Raw genomic sequence first — 18,119 nt, forward strand, 5'->3', positions numbered from 1 at the left:
GTTACAATGATAATTTTTCTTATTTTGTTAATTAGATGTCATTCTTCTATCAAGATATTTCTTCTTTCTCCCTTTCCTCCTTTTTCATGAAGGAGAAACGGATTTTTAAAGATTCATTGTGTTGTAATCCATTAGTGTCATTTTTCCTTTTGATGCTTCTTTATTGAAATGTAATATGCATACAGAAAAGTGCATATATCATAAGTTTACAGTTTATTGAATTATCTCAAAGTGATTACTCCTGTGTAATCACTGTTTAGTTCAAAAATGGGAAGTACACAGTATATATTTTTGTTTTTTAAATAATATATTTTATTTAACCCAAAATATCCAAAATATTTCTATAAGAAATCAATAAAAATTATTAGTAAGATATATTACTTTCTTTTTTTCATACTGTCTTTGAGATTTAGTGTGAATTTCGTACTAACAGTAGCATCTCACTTCAGACCGCCACATTTCAGTTGCTTGATAGCCACATAATGTGAATCATTACTCTTTTTGCATAGTATAGCCTTAGCCTTAGGTTTGTCAGAGCTTTTTGAGCAACTCTTAGAATTTATAAAGACTGATCCAGGGGCACCTGGATGGCTCAGTCAGTTAAGCGTCCGACTTCAGCTCAGGTCATGATCTCACAGTTTGTGGGTTCAAGCCCCATGTCAGGCGCTGTGCTGACAGGTCAGAGCCTGGAGCCTGCTTCTGATTCTGTGTCTCCCTCTCTCTGCCCCTCCCCCACTCGTGCTCCTGTTTCTCTCTCTCTCTCAAAAATAAATCAACATTTAAAAAAAAAAGTAAAAAAAAAGACTGATCCAAACTGTGTTGTTGAGTTTTAAAACAGTATTATCTATTTTTTTTATTATTGAGGTAATACTGGGATATAACTTTATAAATGTTGCAAGTGTACAACATTATAGTTCAACATCTGTAAACACCACAGAGTGATCACTGCCAAAAGGCTAGTTACCACCCATCACTATAAAACTGACCCCCTTTACCCATTTTGCTGTGCCCCAATCTATTTCCCCTCTGGGGATCATCAGTCTTAAAGTAGTATTGTATATTTTGATGAACTTAAAATACCATGTAGGAGAAGGGAGGGGAAAATTCTTTTCTACCCCTTAGGGTCTTCCAGCTGGAGTAAGAATTAAGTTTATATGAGCACGATTAAAAGGAGAAAAAAACCCAAAGTTTTATTACATGCTTGCAGTGGCTCCGTAAGGAAATCGAGACCTAAAAAAGTGAGCACGGCAGGCAGTTTTCCCTTTCTCACACCACCTTTCCCTCGTTGTGGCAGTAGGATGGTGCTGCACACCCCACAGACCTGGGGATGTGGCCTGCTGGCCTGGCTGGTGCACCCTACACACTGGTCCAGTGCAGTAATCCGGAAGACCACACAGCACAAAATCCAAAGCAGGGGAGGAGTGTGGGCTTGGCCGCTCAGACTTCAAAGCCAGAACCCTGGGTTCTACTCCAGGTTCATGGTGGATTGTACCAATTATTGTGGCCACAGGTAGGGACTTGTAAGGTCAGTGTGGGACTCAACATGTCTAACAGGCTCCAGTGGTAAAGGAAATTTTCAACTTTTAATGTATGTAGTGCCTCTTCCTAGACTGTCAAGGAAGCTATACTTTAACATTTGCTGATGTCAAAATGACTGAGAAAAATCTCAAATCATGGGCTCTATTTCTGCCTCAATCACACATTGTACATCTGCTTCATTAAAAAACAATAACCAAAAAGGAGCATTCCAAGCATAAAGGAAAAAAAACAATCCCCTTGGATCCCATAAGATTAAAGTCACAGAGCCTTGCCTGTATGAAAAACATAAGATAAAGTCTGTAGCTTTATGGAGTATCCTTCCTTATGATAAATATATATAACCCTTCATCAAATATTCCTTTCCTGGAAAATTCTCTTCTTAACATTGTGTACCAGGCGGTTGTCCTAATTTGGGCTCGGCTCTTTTCTCATTTAACTTTAATTTTTATTTTTTTCATGTTTCAAGTTTTAATTTAAATTCTAGTTACCAGATAGTGTAATGCTGGTTTCAGGAGTGGAATTTAGTGATTCAACACTTACATACAACACCCAATGCTCATCATAAGTGCCCTTCTTATTACCCATCCCCCCATCTAGCCCATCCCCCACCCACCTCTCTCCGGCAACCCTCAGTTTGATCCCTCAAGTTAGGAGTCTCTTATGGTTTGCCTCCCTCTCTTTTTTTTTGTTTTTTCCTTCCCCTATGTTCATTTGTTGTTTCTTAAATTCCACAGTATATATTTTGTATCTGATTTATATCACTGAGCATGGTTTTTGTCACATTTATCCATGTTTTGCATTTAGTGATTTTAATTGCTGTGTAGTATTCCAGTGCATGAATCTACCACAGTCTTTTTATCCATTCTGCTTTTGATGGATATCTGGTTGGTTTCAAGTTTTTGACTATTGTGAGTAAAGCTGCTATGAATGTTCCTGTGTATGTTGTTTGGGATCAGTAGTTCGGCATAGGATTACCTGTGGGAAAGGATTTTGGCAGCATTAACTTGTGATTTCTTTACCCAAGCAAGGCCAGGGGTGCTGCTTTCAGATGTCAGAATCCTCTCTGAGCCTGTATTAAGAACATAGTGTTGGATTTTATTTATATAAATGTTAACATATTGTATTATTTACTGTCATGCAGTACTAGATCTGTAGGCCATTGCTACCAAGGCAACCCTTGCTCACACAATCCAGAAAGGGAATAATGCTTATTCTGTTTACTTGAAAAATACAAATTTCCATGTTTCTTTGAATATGGAAATGCATATCATCTCATACATAAACGTAAATAGAATACAACCACATACAAAATTCTCTTTTGGATTGTAGAATTTTATTAAGCAAGCGTAACCTTTGTTATATCTGTGACCTCAGAGGATTTTATAAATTTTGTGCCTCATATAACTAAATGAAGAGATATTACTTATTTAAATATACATATGCATAGTCAGAACTCATTTAGTTATAAATTGTGGGGCTTGTAGTCTGTTGTTAATATAGGTATGCACAGCACCACTGGAGACTGCCTTTAAGAAAAACCATGTAACAGTGTTTCTGTGTAAGAGAACAGGGAAAGCCAAAGTAGCAAAGAAAAATAAACTTCTATCTGTACTTTTGTATATGCTCACTGATCTTTACATATATATTTTGTTCCAGTAGTGGCTACGGAGGAGGTAGTTACCGCAGAATCTGTGGATGGTGCAATTCAGCAAGTAGTTAGCTCGGGGGGCCAGCAAGTCATCACAATAGTTACAGATGGCATCCAGCTTGGAAACTTGCACTCCATCCCGACCAGTGGGATAGGTCAGCCCATCATTGTGACCATGCCAGATGGACAGCAAGGTTGGTAGTAGGCATTTGCCTAAAGTTTGAGTTTATTCTCAGGCTCGGGAAATTGTGATATGTTTTTCAAAGCATTCATTTTTGCCTTAAAATATATTTTTGCAACCTTTTGCAGTAGGCTTGATTGGCTAATTTTATCTGCTTTTTAGGCTACTATTGAAATTAGCTTGCTTTCTCTGAGTATACGAGGTGGAAAGAGGAACTGGCTCCAAAGTATTCCCGTTGGAAAAAGAGCTTAAATAAATAGTTCAGAATATGCTTTGGACAATAATTTCTTATGCCATTTATTGCAATTCACATATCATACCATGTAAGAAAAGGCTCCTTACAAAGAAGTTGGACTTAGGACTTGTAGTAGGAATGTGGTGGCCACTTTTAGCATCTTTGTTTGTAATTTCCCATTTTTTCCCCTTGGAAACCTCTGAGAGTAGTAAGATTCAACAAAAGCCCCAACTACATTTTCAGGGACGCTGAAAGGCTGAGAAAACCACAAAATTCCATATTTTAAATGCTGCCAAAAACATCTAAGACCATCAGAGCCATGGAAACCCACAGAGGTGCATCAAGAAAAGAAAAGGGATTGAGCTCAGGCATTAGCATAAATATACACTCCCAGCAAGACAGGGCTCAGTCTGTGTAGGAGGTGCCATAAGCAGGGCTGAGGCAGAGGAGTGCATGAATGCTGAAGGAAGCAGAAAGAGAAGGTTCAGAAAATTCCTATCTGAGCAAGCATTGCCATGTACCCAGCATCCCCTCCCCAATACATACAAAAACATGTGTGCACACGCATAACCTTTTAGACAATGATTAGGATTGCACAGACTGTGCTCATTCATGGTCAGTGAAGGAATTAGGGAAGGGAAAGGCTGGAGCTAGAAGTTCTCCTAAACCAGGTTTGGTTTAGAGTGACAGAGGAGGTATAGCACTGTAGAGCCACCACGTCTCAGGAAAAAAGTTTGTCACTGTAGCAGAAGAAGAGGAAACCATTGACTTGTGAAGCCTGCAGAGATCTTTCCAATTCTGCAGAAATCTGCTGATGGCTCATCCAAGATACTTTCACAAAGCTTCACAGAACTAATTCTAGTTATATAGAAATAAGAAAACTTTCACAGTATTTGCTTATATCGAGCAAATATAATGTTTCTAAAACCTGACATTATAGAGACTAATCTCATCCCATGAACAAATGGAAAAAATGTCATGTTTTGGGATAGGAAGATTCACTGTCATAAAGCTCTCCATTCTTCCTGAGTTAATTTATAAATGTAGGGTGATATGAAAAAAAAAAAAAAAAGGACTATTTTAGTTTGCTACGGCTGCCATACCAAATTACCACAGACTGAGCGACTCAGCAGAAGTTTCTTCTCACAACGCTGGAGGTGTGAAGTCCAAGATCAAGGTTTGGCAAATTTGGTTTCTTCTGAGGCCTTTCTCCTTGGCTTGCAGATGGCCGCCTTCTCACTGTGTCCTCATGTGGTCAGCCCTCCTTCTGTGTGTTGTCTGTACCTTAATCTCTGCTTCTTAAAAGGACACCAGTCCTATTGGATTAAGGCCTACCCACATGACCTCATTTTACCTGATTTACCTCTTTGAAGGCCCAGTCTCCAAATACAGTCACATGGTGAGGTACTGGGGTTTAGGACTTAAGCATTTGAATTTTGAGGAGGACACAATTCATCCCATAACAGAGACTAACAGGTTTTTTTCCTGGAACTGGCCAGATAGATTCTGAAGTTTATATTAATGAGAGGAGGAGGGAAGAAGAGTAAGAAAACTTTGGGAAAGAAGAGCAATGAGAAGAGCTTACTAAATATTAAAATAAATTTTTAAAGCCCCCATAATTGAAAAATGTGTAACTGACATATGAATATATACAGACTATGCAGACAGTCCAATGAAGCAGATACAAGGCTCTCAATTCTTCTTGAGTTAATTTATAAGTGTAATGTGATATGAGTTAAAAGAAATAAAACACTTAAATCTCAATATCTCTAATGTTTTAAATTACAGTGTACTAAATAAATATTTTACTTTTTTTCATTTCTGTTTGCATTTGTAAATGACAGAATTTTTAATATTTTGACAAAAAACTTCAAAGGCTCTAAAACAATTGTGATTTCCCCCATTGATTATTAAAATTGCGTGGTTTCAGCTCACAGTCATTTCTATGGTCCCACACTGCTTGCTATGCAAAGCAAGGACAGCTTCTCTCTCTCTCTGTGTATTTACATATGTATAAAAAAATACTAAAAATTAGGGACAAAGTCCAACAACCCAAAAGAAAAACAGGCAAAGTTTATAAACAGACAATGTTCATAATGATGTGTCCACACATTGGAATATTATGCAGCTAAATAAAAGAAAGCTCTGTGTATACTGACGAAAGATACTCTAGATACATGGCATGAAAAAAGCAAAGGCAGAGCAATGTATCTATTATATGTGCATTTGAATGTATGGTACCTTTTGTATAAGAAAGAAAAATGAGAATGTATATTCATGTTTTTGTATAAATTAACACAACAATAATAAATCAATAAAAGTGATTATCTGTTATGCTTATTAAACATTTTTTTGATTTTCAGCCATACAATGAATATGTTATCTGTAAAATTTAAAAAAAATAAGTAGGTGTGTTAAACAACAAGTTCATTAAAAATGCACCACAAAGACAGATATGGACATCCTCATAGAAAGCAAATCAGTGCTTTGAAAATAGTATTTTGGAACATATTTATTTTAGAGGAGTTATGTCAACAATGTCACAGATAGTTTTATTTCTACTAAACCTATCTAAAAATGAATTAATGTATACATTTTTTTCATTTCAGTGTTAACAGTACCAGCAACCGACATTGCTGAAGAAACTGTTATAAGCGAAGAACCACCAGCTAAGAGACAATGTATCGAAATAATTGAAAACCGGGTGGAATCTGCAGAAATAGAAGTAAGGAGTCTTTTACCCGGTGTGTTTTGCTGCAGTCATCCAAAATAAACTCAATTTGCTTTTCTTTATTTTTAATTTCCTTTTGGTCTTTTATATTTATTACTGACAGTGTTGTCTTGATACAGAATGAAAGTACATAGTATTATTTTGTCTAGTTATTTGCTAATACATATAGCAAGCCCTCAATAAATAAATATTGAATGAATGAATGAATGAGTGAAGAATTTGTTTATAACAAAGTTTGTCATCGTGATAACATTGGAATGTCTTTGGTTCTTGCACTTCATCCTTTATTTTCTATTATATTTACATACATCATTCTCACAAGTCACTAAAGGAAATGTCACTGTGTATTGATGAAAAACATTCTTTTCTTTCAAAAGTGAAATTCAAAGACCTATTTGGGCTGGAGGATCCTTTTTAAGAAGGTTGATGTTTGTTGACTAGGTTATTTTTAAAAAGCCATAAGTAACTGCTTATTTCACTGTTAAGTTCTTTAAAAAGGAATTTAAATTTAAGCTAGCTTTTGAAAGGATTCAGTCTTTTTCCTTCTAGTTTGGAAGTACAACCAAAAACCATAGATGCCTCCCAGGTTTTTTTCTTGCATGACTGTAAATAAAACTGTGTCCCTTGAATTTGATATTAACTCATATAAAGTGTAAGTAAAGTTATTCTGGAATAACTTTGAAAGATCAACTGCAGTGTAAAGAACATTGGACTTGAAATTAAATGCGTTAGATTTGAATTACATCTCTTGCCCCTATTAGCTTGGAGGCACATTATCTTACTTTTCTGAGTTTCAGTCTTATTTTTGCTCATATGAGAGTTTTGGGTAATGGTATCTGTATTTTGGATATTTTATCAGAGATGAAGAAGTCAGCATACTCATTATACTCATATTTGTAATATCTGGTATATGTAAGTAGTAAGTGTTGCCGAATATCTTAAATATTGTTGGTGAATAGGAATTCTGAAGGTTCTTATCCATAGAAAAGAGGATTATTTTATTTTGAAGGGGGCACTCAGGATTTTATTTATTTTTAATATTACTGTTTTAAAAATGTTTATTATTTAAAAAAATTTTTTAATATTTATTTTTTGAGAGAGAGAGGGAGACAGAGTGTGAGCAGGGGAGAGGCAGAGACAGGGAGAGAGAGAGAGAGAGAGAGAGAAAGAGAGAGAGAGAGAGAGGAACAGAATCTGAAGCAGGCTCCAGGCTCTGAGCTGTCAGCACAGAGCCCAACGTGGGGCTTGAACTCACGGGCTGTGAGATCATGACCTGAGCCAAAGTTGGATGCTCAACTGACTGAGCCACCATGTGCCCCAAAAATGTCTTTTTTATTTTGAGAGACTGAGAGAGAGAGAATGAGTTGGGAAGAGGCAGAAAGAGAGGGAGAGAGAGAATCCCAAGCAGGCTCTGAGCTGTCAGAGGAGAGTCTGATGCTGGGCTCAATTTCACAAACTGTGAGATCATGACCTGAGTTGAAATCAAGAGTTGGACGCTCAACCGACTAAGCCACCCAGGCGTCCCTCAGGATTTTATTTTATTACTGTTTTTTAAAAGTAGTCTCCATATTCAATGTGGAGCTTGAACTCACAACCCTGAGATCAGAGGTCACACACTGTACCAACTGAGCCAGCCAGGTGCCCTGAAAAGAGGATTTTTTTAAAAAGTCACTAAAAGGCAACGTGATTCTGACTGAGGACAACTAGAATATTTCTTTGCTCCAGTGCATCTAAGTGTAATGCTGATACATCTTTAACCACAGTCACAAAGGACATATTATTGAGTTAAAAAGAATCTGATTCATACTTTAACCAGAATGTTTTGTAACAGTATGACTTTAATTATTGAGGGTAAATTGCTTTGTTTCTTCAAAATTTAAAATGATATTCAGTACATGGACATTCTTACAAACAGTTTATTCCATTGAACAGTATTAGTATACTTATTTTGTAATCTTTTAAATATGTTTTTTTGGATGTTGACTATCATTTCTGGCACATAAGGTTAAAAAGTTTTGTCATGTACGTTGCTTTAACTAATAAAACATTTTTTAAATTCTTTGAATTTTATTGAACATAAACTTACTGAATTCAACAAATTATGTGTTTAAAACAGTGAATGTGCAGCCTGTGCCTTTATTCACCTAATAACCAATGAGAGTTGCTGTTTTCTTGAAGGTTCAGCCTGATTCCCCTCTTATGGTCTTTCAGAGACCAGGGAGAATAATTTCAAATAACAGGAAAGTATGAATTGAGGTATAGAAATGAACTGGAACCAAGGAGATAGAACTTCAGGGAGATGGAGTTTTAGCTTGGTATAAAGAAGTGGGTTTTTGTTGTTGTTGTTTGTTGTGTTTTGTTTTTAGTAATTAGAGCTGTCTGGTAATAGAAACCTCATTTTCCATCACCAGAAATGTTAATGCCAACATTGCATGATCTCTCTAGAGCTATTACAGAGAGACCTTGAAGTATGCGGTCAGTATAGGTGGTAGAGGTGGGCTGAGGATATAGAATGAAGAGTGGCCTCCATTGTTTTCATCAAACCAGGCACTCATTTCCTTATAATACCTGGAGTTGTTCTTTTGAACTTATTTTCTTAAATGACCAATGGAGTTGTCTTGGGGCCAGACTTTTATACTCTAAGTGACAGCTTAGCCTTTAACCGGAAAAGTTTCTCACAAGCAGTGGTTCTCATCTGGGACGTTTTTGACCCCAGAGGACACTTGGCAATGTCTGGAGACATTTAGGGTTGTCACAACTAGGTCGGCCACTGACATATAGGGGGTAGAGGCAGGACATGTTGCTAAACATACTACAATGCACAGGACAGCCTCCATAGTAAAGTATCATCTGGTTCAAAATTATCCATGCTGAGATTGAGGAACTCTGCTCTACAGCAATTGAAAATTATGGGCGCCTGGTTGGCTCAGCTGGTTAAGCATCTGACTTGGGCTCAGGTCATGATTTCATGGTTTGTGAGTTTGAGCCCGGTTTCGGGCTCCCTGCTGTCAGCATGGAGCCTGCTTTGGATTCTCTCTCTGCCCTCTCCTGTTCTTGTGTGCATACTCTCTTTCTCTCAAAATAAATAAACATTTAAAAAAATTAACTCATTATACAGAATCTAACATATTTGGGGTTTCTCTGTATGTTTGTGTCCACAACTACCAGAGTGACTGCTTATAAGTCAAGTGCTAAGAATTTACAGTTTCCCAACTAACGTTGGAGAGGTTTATTAATAATCTCTACAAAATTAGCTTAAATTGTAGAAAATGTATTGTAAATGGTGAAGCTTTTATATTTGCATTATAGCAATAAAGGAAATGAAATAGGTTTGTTTTTTGAAAGGGAGGTCTGAATAAGACACCAAATTGCAATAATGTATATCATATCACCCCCTCCATACTACTGCATTAAAGGTATTTTTGGGGAGAGGTGTGATATTTGTGAATTTCTTCCATAAATAAACATTAGGCTATTCTGAATTGAAATTAAAACTATTCTTTTGTAATGTGGGAGGGAGGAAATATAATTAGTGCATTAGGAATAACAGATTCTTCTATTATTTAGTTGTGTGAATTCAGGAAATACCTTTACCTTTTCATTGCTATGGAGGTTAGAGATGAATATGTTTATTAGCAAGTTTTTTTTATTTTTAATGAAATATTTGTGTCTTGTAACCAGTGATAGACTGGGATCCTTAGTGTTCTTTTAAAATCTGATTTCTGTAAACTTTACACAGTGTTTTATTTGATGCAGTTTTTTCAATCTCTTTTCCTTTTATTGATATTCTTTTGATCCACCACAGTTTAAGATTTCCTGCAGTCTCTCTTTTTGGTAAGTTTTTTCTCTAGGGCTGGGGTAGGCAAAGTTTTTTTTTTTCTGTGAAGGGCCTGATAGTATTTTTGGCTTTATGGGCTTTATAGTCTGTGCTTCACCACTTATCTTTGCCATCGTAGTGGGAAAGCAGCCATGGACACTTTGGAAATGAATAGATATTTCAGTAAAACTTTGTTTATAAAAACAGGCTCATATGTGGCTCATGGCACTTGGAAAATTGGTTTATACACAAGGAAACAGGCAGCTCACACACCCTGCCCAGTTTCTTTCTTTTTAAGCAAATATTTAATGGTTAAGAATATGGGTATATTTTATCATTTTCTGATTGTGTTATCTTGATCAAGTTGTTTAACCTTATAAGGCTTGATTTCCCCATCAGTAACAAGGCGGAAAATAACAGCACCTACGTTATCAGATGGTTACAAAGTATAAATGAGAATACATGTAAAAGACTAGGACGATGATGGGCATGTGATAAATGCTCAGTAAATGTTAGCTGCTATTAAAATTATCTTCTAAAATATATATAGAAGATAAATGAGTAGAATGATTTTTTTTGCTCTATAATAGCTAAGGTAAAATAAATTTGAATATTAGAAAATTAAAAATAATAAAATGGTTATGAGATCATTGCTACCAGCTGAAGCAGAATTCAAGAATTTTGTTTGAAAATAAAAAAGCAAACTCAAGTCTTTGCCCTATTAGTCCATTGCCTGGGTTTGGAGTTGTAGTGTAAGAGAAATATCTTCTCTATTGCAACCAAACTGTGACTATTATCCGAATTTACTTTTTTGGAATTCTTCCATATTATACTGTTAAAGGAAAAATACTTGAGTATTACATATTAATAGACTAAGGTATATTTATTTACACATGTCAAAGTCCTTTTTATTGTGCCTTTATTGCAAAAGGTCAAAGCCATAGCCTTGGCATTTCTATTTAAATTTTTTTGGTAATGTTTATTTTTGACAGAGAGAGACAGAGCATGAGCGGGGGAGGGGCAGAGAGAGAGGGAGACACAGAATTCAAAGCAGGCTCCAGGCTCTGAGCTGTCAGCACAGAGCCCGACGTGAGGCTTGAACTCACAGACCGTGAAATCATGACCTGAGCTGAAGCCGGACACTCAACTGACTGAGCCACCCAGGCACCTGGCATTTCTATTTATTTTTAAAGAGTTTTTTATTTTTGAGATTGTGAGAGAGAGAGAGAGAGAGAGAGATGGAGTGTGAGCAAGGGAGGGGCAGAGAGAGGGAGACACAGAATCTGAAGCAGAGTCCGGGCTCTGAGCTGTCAGCACAGAGCCTGATGCAGGGCTCAAACTCAAACCGCGAAATTATGACCTGAGCTGAAGTCAGACGCTCAACTGACTGAGCCACCCAGGTGCCCCTTGGCATTTCTATTTAAATATAAATCTCAAATGTCAGTGTGATGCATTGTTCATGTGTGAAACAACCAAATTACTGTTTACATTAAGGAAGTGTCTTGCATATAATATATGTTCAGTAAACATTTAACAAATAAATTTGGAAACAAAGGATCTCTTTGAGTAAAGTAAGAAGTGATATTTTCCACTTTTTAGAGATTTTTATTTGCTTTGAAAAGTGAGATGGCAAAAAGTTTTCCTAAATACCTATACTCCTGAGGACTAAAAAATGGAAACACTTAAAAAAAACTTTAATAATGTTAACTGCTTTCAGTCTTGAGGATTAAGTGTAGTGCAATGACCTTTACCTTTCAGACTTTACAGATATAGTTAAGAAATGCAATGTAAATGAATCTTTTATTTGGCCTAGTAGAAGGGAGCTATCTTTTCATTTATATTAAGATACATTTTACTAATTGAATAAAAACAAACTGTATTTACTGTTAGACTACCTCACTTAATTTTCTTTCATCTTCTGAAGTAATTGTGAATCCCTTGCTGTTTCTAAATGTTAATGAATAGCTAGTATTAGAAGATACCTTAGAGTTAGAGAATCTGTCCCAATATTTCCTACCAAATTCAAAACTTTGGTTACCAAAGGATTTTATTTTTTAACACATGTCAAAAAATTTTTTTAAATTTTAATGTTTATTTATTTTTGAGAGAGACAGAGCATGAGCAGGGGAGGGGCAGAGAGAGAGAGACAGAGACACAGAATCCAAAGTAAGCTTCAGGCTGTGAGCTGTCAGCACAGAGCCCAATGTGGGGTTCAAACTCACAAGCTGGGAGATCATGACCTGAGCTGAAGTCAGACACTTAACCGACTGAGCCACCCAGGTACCCTAACACATGTAAAATTTTAAAACACTTATGCACGGCCATGAGTGCTCCTGCCAGTGGTGGGGGTCTAGTTCCTGGAGAAGCAGCACCCCTCTCCCACCTTTTTCATTGGCGTGCTCAAAGTTCTTCATAGTTCACTGCCAAGGTAGTGGTGTTGATTTCTTGCCCGAGGCTTGACTCTTGAGTGTCCTTTCTGACTTGTTCCTTCTCTGCCATTTTGCCTGGAGGAAGGGTAAGAAAAGGGTAAGAAAAAGGTAGCAGGGAAGGGCATGGGCATTTGTTAAATGGAGATGGAAGGGTGCATGTGTTTCTTGTACGTTTTGTGTAAATGGAAGCCTACTTGCATAATCTATCATTCCTACATTTGGTGGACCCAGGGGAAAAAATACACGTTGGACTTCATTCCCAGTATGAGGAAGGGAATGGGATCAAAGGAAGGAGTATTAAAGATGCTCCTCCTTGGACACCATGTATGACTAGTGAAGGGGAGGGAATCTTTTGGTGTTCACAATGGACAGGAGTCAAAGAGGCAGTGGAAGAGACCCTCATACTGCCCTCTCCCCCAGTAGGTTGCTGACCCTCACCTCCGGTTCCCTCTGGTCAAGTGTCTTGTCCAGTATGAACCTGGCGTTTCTTAGATTAATAATAGTCCTACCCTCGGCCTTCATCCCACTGAGAGGTCCTAGCCTCTGTGATGAGGTTGTGTATGGGCCTGTGCAGGTTGAGCTTTTGTCCATGCGCATACTAGAGGCATGAGAAAGGAGTCTTTGAAATGCTTTCCCTTAGGCAACTGAATAGGGGCAGAGTGAGGAGGAGAAAGAGTATCATTTTCATTGGGCTAGATTTATGTTTAGCATTTAGAATTGAATGCATATATTTTATATTTGGACAATTTAATGAATCACCATAGAGAAGTTAGTATTTTATTGGTTTGTAAAAATGGTATAATTTAGGAAAAACTAATCTAGACCAGCACCCCTTCATTTTAGAGATGAGGAGTCTTGCTTGTTACCATAGAGGAAGATAGTTTCAAAAGCAGTAACATTAGAATCTTGTAAACTCAACTGTGTTACGAGGGAACAGCTATGTCCTCTCTGAATACCATTTTGCTTATCTGTAAAATGGGCATAATCTTTATCCTAGAGGCTTGTTACTGGAAATCGCCTTGTTTGGTCACATAATAGGTGCTCAGTAAATATTAACTGTTATAGTTTATTGTACCTTTACATAAAAACATCACAGAGGTGTGAAGAGGTATATTTCTGTCTTAAAGTCTTCATTAGTTTTTGTAGTATATATAAAAGTACAGGTACACGGTCTGGGTTCATTATGTTAATCTTATTTTTAATCGGAGTAATTTCTTGAGGTCAGAAACTAATCTGTATCAGCGTGGAGCACAGAATTAGGGGCTTTAATTACTAATGAATTGACTGAAAAGGCAGGATGCTTAGGAAATGTCAATAGGTGGTGACTACATGTAGCTACTACAGATTTTTCTATTTGAAGGATGCATGCTTGTATATGTTCCTAATGTATTTGTGCAAAAATTGAAAAAACAAACACCTTTTTTTTTAATTAGGAGAGAGAAGCTCTTCAGAAACAGCTGGATGAAGCAAATCGGGAAGCACAAAAATATCGACAGCAGCTTCTAAAGAAAGAACAGGAAGCAGAGGCCTACAGACAAAAATTAGAAGCTATGACTCGCCTTCAGACTAATAAAGAAGCTGTTTAATTGAAATGAACATGTAGTTTGGATTTACTTTTGGTTAAGAAAGAACCCAGTCTTGAACTGTACACAAAAGGTGCAGTCGCAGGAAGCGAGGAGAACAGAAGAGACTACGGATTGATGACTGGACTTAAGCCATGAGCTTTGAATTCTTGTAACATAAAACTTTAGAAGTTGTGAAATGTATTTAAAACGGAATTCTGTAAATAGTTTTTGTTTTTTTACAGTTCCAAATGAGTTATAAAGATTGTTGAAGAGATCCAAAAACACAATAAGCCACTGTTTTTGTGAATTCTTTTTGATTTTAGTATGAACCTTAATTTCTCAGAAACAGAACAGTTTTAAGGGTGATCATTGTTGATTAGACCAAATGTTATGTAATAATTATGTGGTGGACTGATGCTGGAATTACTCCTGTAGGTATAAACTTCTATATGAAGAGAAGATTTCTCCCAGGAAATCTTTGTACAGCTTTAAGTTGTCTCAGATTCTCTGAAAACATTTTTTAGAAAGCAAATTTTTATATTTGTTCAATTTCAGCTATACCCAAGTAGATTTACATGTATATGAAGCAAATATTTTTTAAACTTTCTGTTTGTACATATTCTGCATGTTTTATAATTTCAAAATGCATCACTTGCATAAGTATTTTTCCCATAAAGATGATGAAAGTTACTAGGAGAAAAAAAATCCTTTTATTTAGTAGGTCATTGAGAGTGAGTAAGCTAGCAGCTGGTTTTATTGGAATGACAATGTTCTTAGAAGGAGCAGCTTACAAGAAAACTTGAATTTGCAAACTGCAAAATCTATGCTTTTTTGAAAATTTCATAGTGGGGACGTGAAACTGTATTCTGTGCCTTCCATCATGATTTCCACATGAAAGCACTTTAAGGCACTGGATTTTAAGATAATGTTTTTGGGATACTCAAAGCATATGGGTTTCTGAAATATTTCATGGACTCATTTCTCCCCAGGAAATTATTCTTATGGAAAAAAAATTGCTTTTGTATGTAGAACAAGAACTTTTTGTACTAGTGATGCTATAGATATGTCTAACATAACTTTTACTTTTCCCTGTGAAAGCCGTATGTCTGTGCTGTGACTTGCTCTCATCACAATATTGTTGAATTCCACAGTGTATGGACATTAAACTCTGACATACTGTTCATTCTTTTTTTGTAAAACATAACTTCAAGCTCTTTTTTTCTTGCTTTATTTTTTAATGTTTTATTGCTTTATGAAAATGTTTAACCCTAATACCCTCCTAGATTACCTATCTGTATAAAGAAGCAATTACCCTTAAAACTGTACTCTGGCCTACTTTTCTATTTTACAATTAAATATCTTTTCCACATATGTTCAGTGTAGACTGATATTTTAACCCCACATTAAAAATTTTGTTCTGTATCTTATAGCTATATTCCACCAGAATGAAAATATTATATATTCTTCACACTGTGTCTTATAAATCCTGGAGGTAATTTCTTGGGAATTTGTTAGTTCTCTCACTGGAGTTATTACAGTTATTAAGGTAATAAAAGGATCTGTGAACTATCGGCCTGATAGTTGCTGTTTGGAAACTTAGAAAGGTTTGAGAACTCCAAATAGAAGAGAAAAAACCTTTTTCAGCTTTCCACTAAATTTAACATATATTTTAAATGATCTACACCTATAGATTTAACAAATGCTCGGCCATATTTTCAATAGCATGAAGCTACTTTTTCTCTTTTTTTTTTTTATCACTTTAATGCATTTATGGCTTTGTTAAGCAGGGTGCCTTTGACATATGCAATATTGGAGTGGAGAAGGACCACTATGTACACCCCAGGGTGCAAACCACTGTAGACTTTGCTTCCAGACCAGATTGGCCCCAAAGAGCCTTGAGACTGTTGGAAATAAACTCCCGAAAGCTAATTTAATATGTTTTTTGACTTCTAGTCTCCTGTTGTGCTAGAGACTTGACCTGGGACAAGAAGGAATTTTGATTTATGATAACATTTGACATAGATGGGAGAAAACAATTGGTACTTAAAAGGAGTAAGTCTATGATAGTATCAGGTTAATACTCAGATGTCTTTGGGAGAAGTTCACTTTTTTCAGAGTGTTCCATTGACCTTGTATAATTCCTCAGTCATCTATATCTGATTCAGTGTGCTGTGAAATCAATAGTTAGACAAGAATGTATAACAAATTAAAAAAAAATTTTTTTAGCTTGTTTTCAGTTGGGCTGAAAAAGCTTTGCATTCTCATTCTGTTTTGAGCAGAGGATTAAAGGAACTGACAATAAAATAATATAAAAGTTTTTAGAAATCCATACTTAATGTGTTTCCACTACCTAATGATGGATTTGCAGTTAAAGGTCATTTGGTTACCATATCAATGTGTGAACAAACACCTTTTAGAGCAGCCTTACTCCAGGGTTCTGTGAGAGAATCAAGCCCTAGTGCCCTAAGTATTGGGCCTAATGAATTAATATCTTTTAATGAATTAGTTTCTTCCTTGTGCATCTAGAATAGTACTGGCTATGTACTATCTAGACACTGAGCTCATTTGATGTCTTAATTGCTTCATTACTTGGTTCAGATTTAATACTTCCCTGTGTCCAGTCACTGGAATTTGAGGATTACAAATCTAAGTTGAGTCTGTGATGCTTTAAGAAAGCATCCTCTGGCAAGTAGTATCTGCGAGGACTGTGCTTCTCAACTAACTTTCATTTATTGTTACCTATTTTATTTATATCCTAATCGCTTCTGTAAGGGCTTGTGATGTCATTTGTTTTAATTTGCTTTAGGAAAAATTTTCTTACATCAATCTTTCATGCCATGAATGGCAGAGTAGTACTCCGTTCTTTTACTTTGACACTGGATTGCTCTATTTCTTTGTGGTGCTGGAGGGCTGGGAGTTGGGGAATTTTCTCCTGTGACATTCAAAAGAACAAAGTTAAATGGAAGAGGGAATAAATGTGAAATCCCATGCCATTTTTGTTCATGACCAAAAGATATGTGTATAAATATTTTTATCCAAAGCATATTGCTAATGAAAATCTATGCCGGCATATTTTTCTTCAGCATGATTGTTTATGATGTTATTTATTGAACATTAGAAGAAACCATTGCCTATAACAGGAATTGGTGAGTTGATAGACCTATTCATGGATGCTTTGTGCTAATATGACTGATTATTTTTTTCTGTTTTACTCTATACATAGCTTCTTCCTGATAAAATCTATAGTTTTCTTTGTGCTTTAATACCTGAAAGACCTTGAGGACTAACTCAAAATATACCAAGAAAAAAACCCTTTTCAGATAAAATCACAAAACAATTGAAGGAACCTTTGTGGATGAGCTCCATATGGAACCCATATGGGTGGGTTCCCAAGGCATTAGCACTCAGGCTTATATAGCAAATAGAAAAAAAACCTTTTCTATTCACCTAGCTTCTATTGAGTAAATAACTCCTCCAGCATGTCAGATCAACTTAGGAATGAACTAACAGATTTGTTATTTCATTAAGTAATATTTACTGTACTTGGACTTCATTATAGATAGCTAGTTTGTTGTAGTTGTGAATGATGTTTGCTATTTGCTTTCTCTGTGTTAGGTGAGAACATCTCAGTGCCCATGGATTCAGTTTGACGTAAGCTCCCTGAATTCATTCTTAGATTACTCTGTGGAACCCATGATGGAAAATGCAGTATTATCACTGGAAATATGCTTCTGGTTCCAAATCAAAATTGTGATATCAATAATTTTGTGACTTGTTAAAACTATTTTCCAAGTGTAGAGATATACAGATAAGTGGTCTTAATAGTTTTTGATCATTTTGATCCCCTGAGCACCTTCAAAAATATTTCAGTTTAAGAATAATCAAATATTGAATGAATATAGTTTGGGTATAAATTATTGAGGACTCTTCACTTTTAGATAAAGGCTATAACTTCCAAAAAACTACAATTTGCT

General features: G+C 36.1%; 1 protein-coding gene across 8 annotated transcripts in view; it reads left to right on the forward strand.

The window, feature by feature from the left end:
* The window catches only part of GABPB1 (GA binding protein transcription factor subunit beta 1), a 68,904-nt gene extending 53,388 nt beyond the window's left edge, over window positions 1-15,516 (forward strand). For 6 of the 8 annotated variants that reach the window (XM_027067232.2, XM_015063462.3, XM_053224028.1 and 3 more), the window contains exons 7-9: window positions 3,196-3,381; window positions 6,213-6,328; window positions 14,014-15,516. In XM_027067232.2, coding sequence (XP_026923033.1) covers window positions 3,196-3,381; window positions 6,213-6,328; window positions 14,014-14,166 — 455 coding nt within the window. In that variant the 3' untranslated portion in view covers window positions 14,167-15,516. The remainder of the gene's footprint in view (window positions 1-3,195; window positions 3,382-6,212; window positions 6,329-14,013) is intronic. The other 2 variants (XM_027067231.2, XM_027067233.2) reach the window with 1 other exon arrangement.
* The last annotated feature ends 2,603 nt before the right edge of the window (window positions 15,517-18,119 follow it).

This window comes from Acinonyx jubatus, chromosome B3, assembly GCF_027475565.1.
Source record: "Acinonyx jubatus isolate Ajub_Pintada_27869175 chromosome B3, VMU_Ajub_asm_v1.0, whole genome shotgun sequence".
Taxonomy (NCBI): domain Eukaryota; kingdom Metazoa; phylum Chordata; class Mammalia; order Carnivora; family Felidae; genus Acinonyx; species Acinonyx jubatus.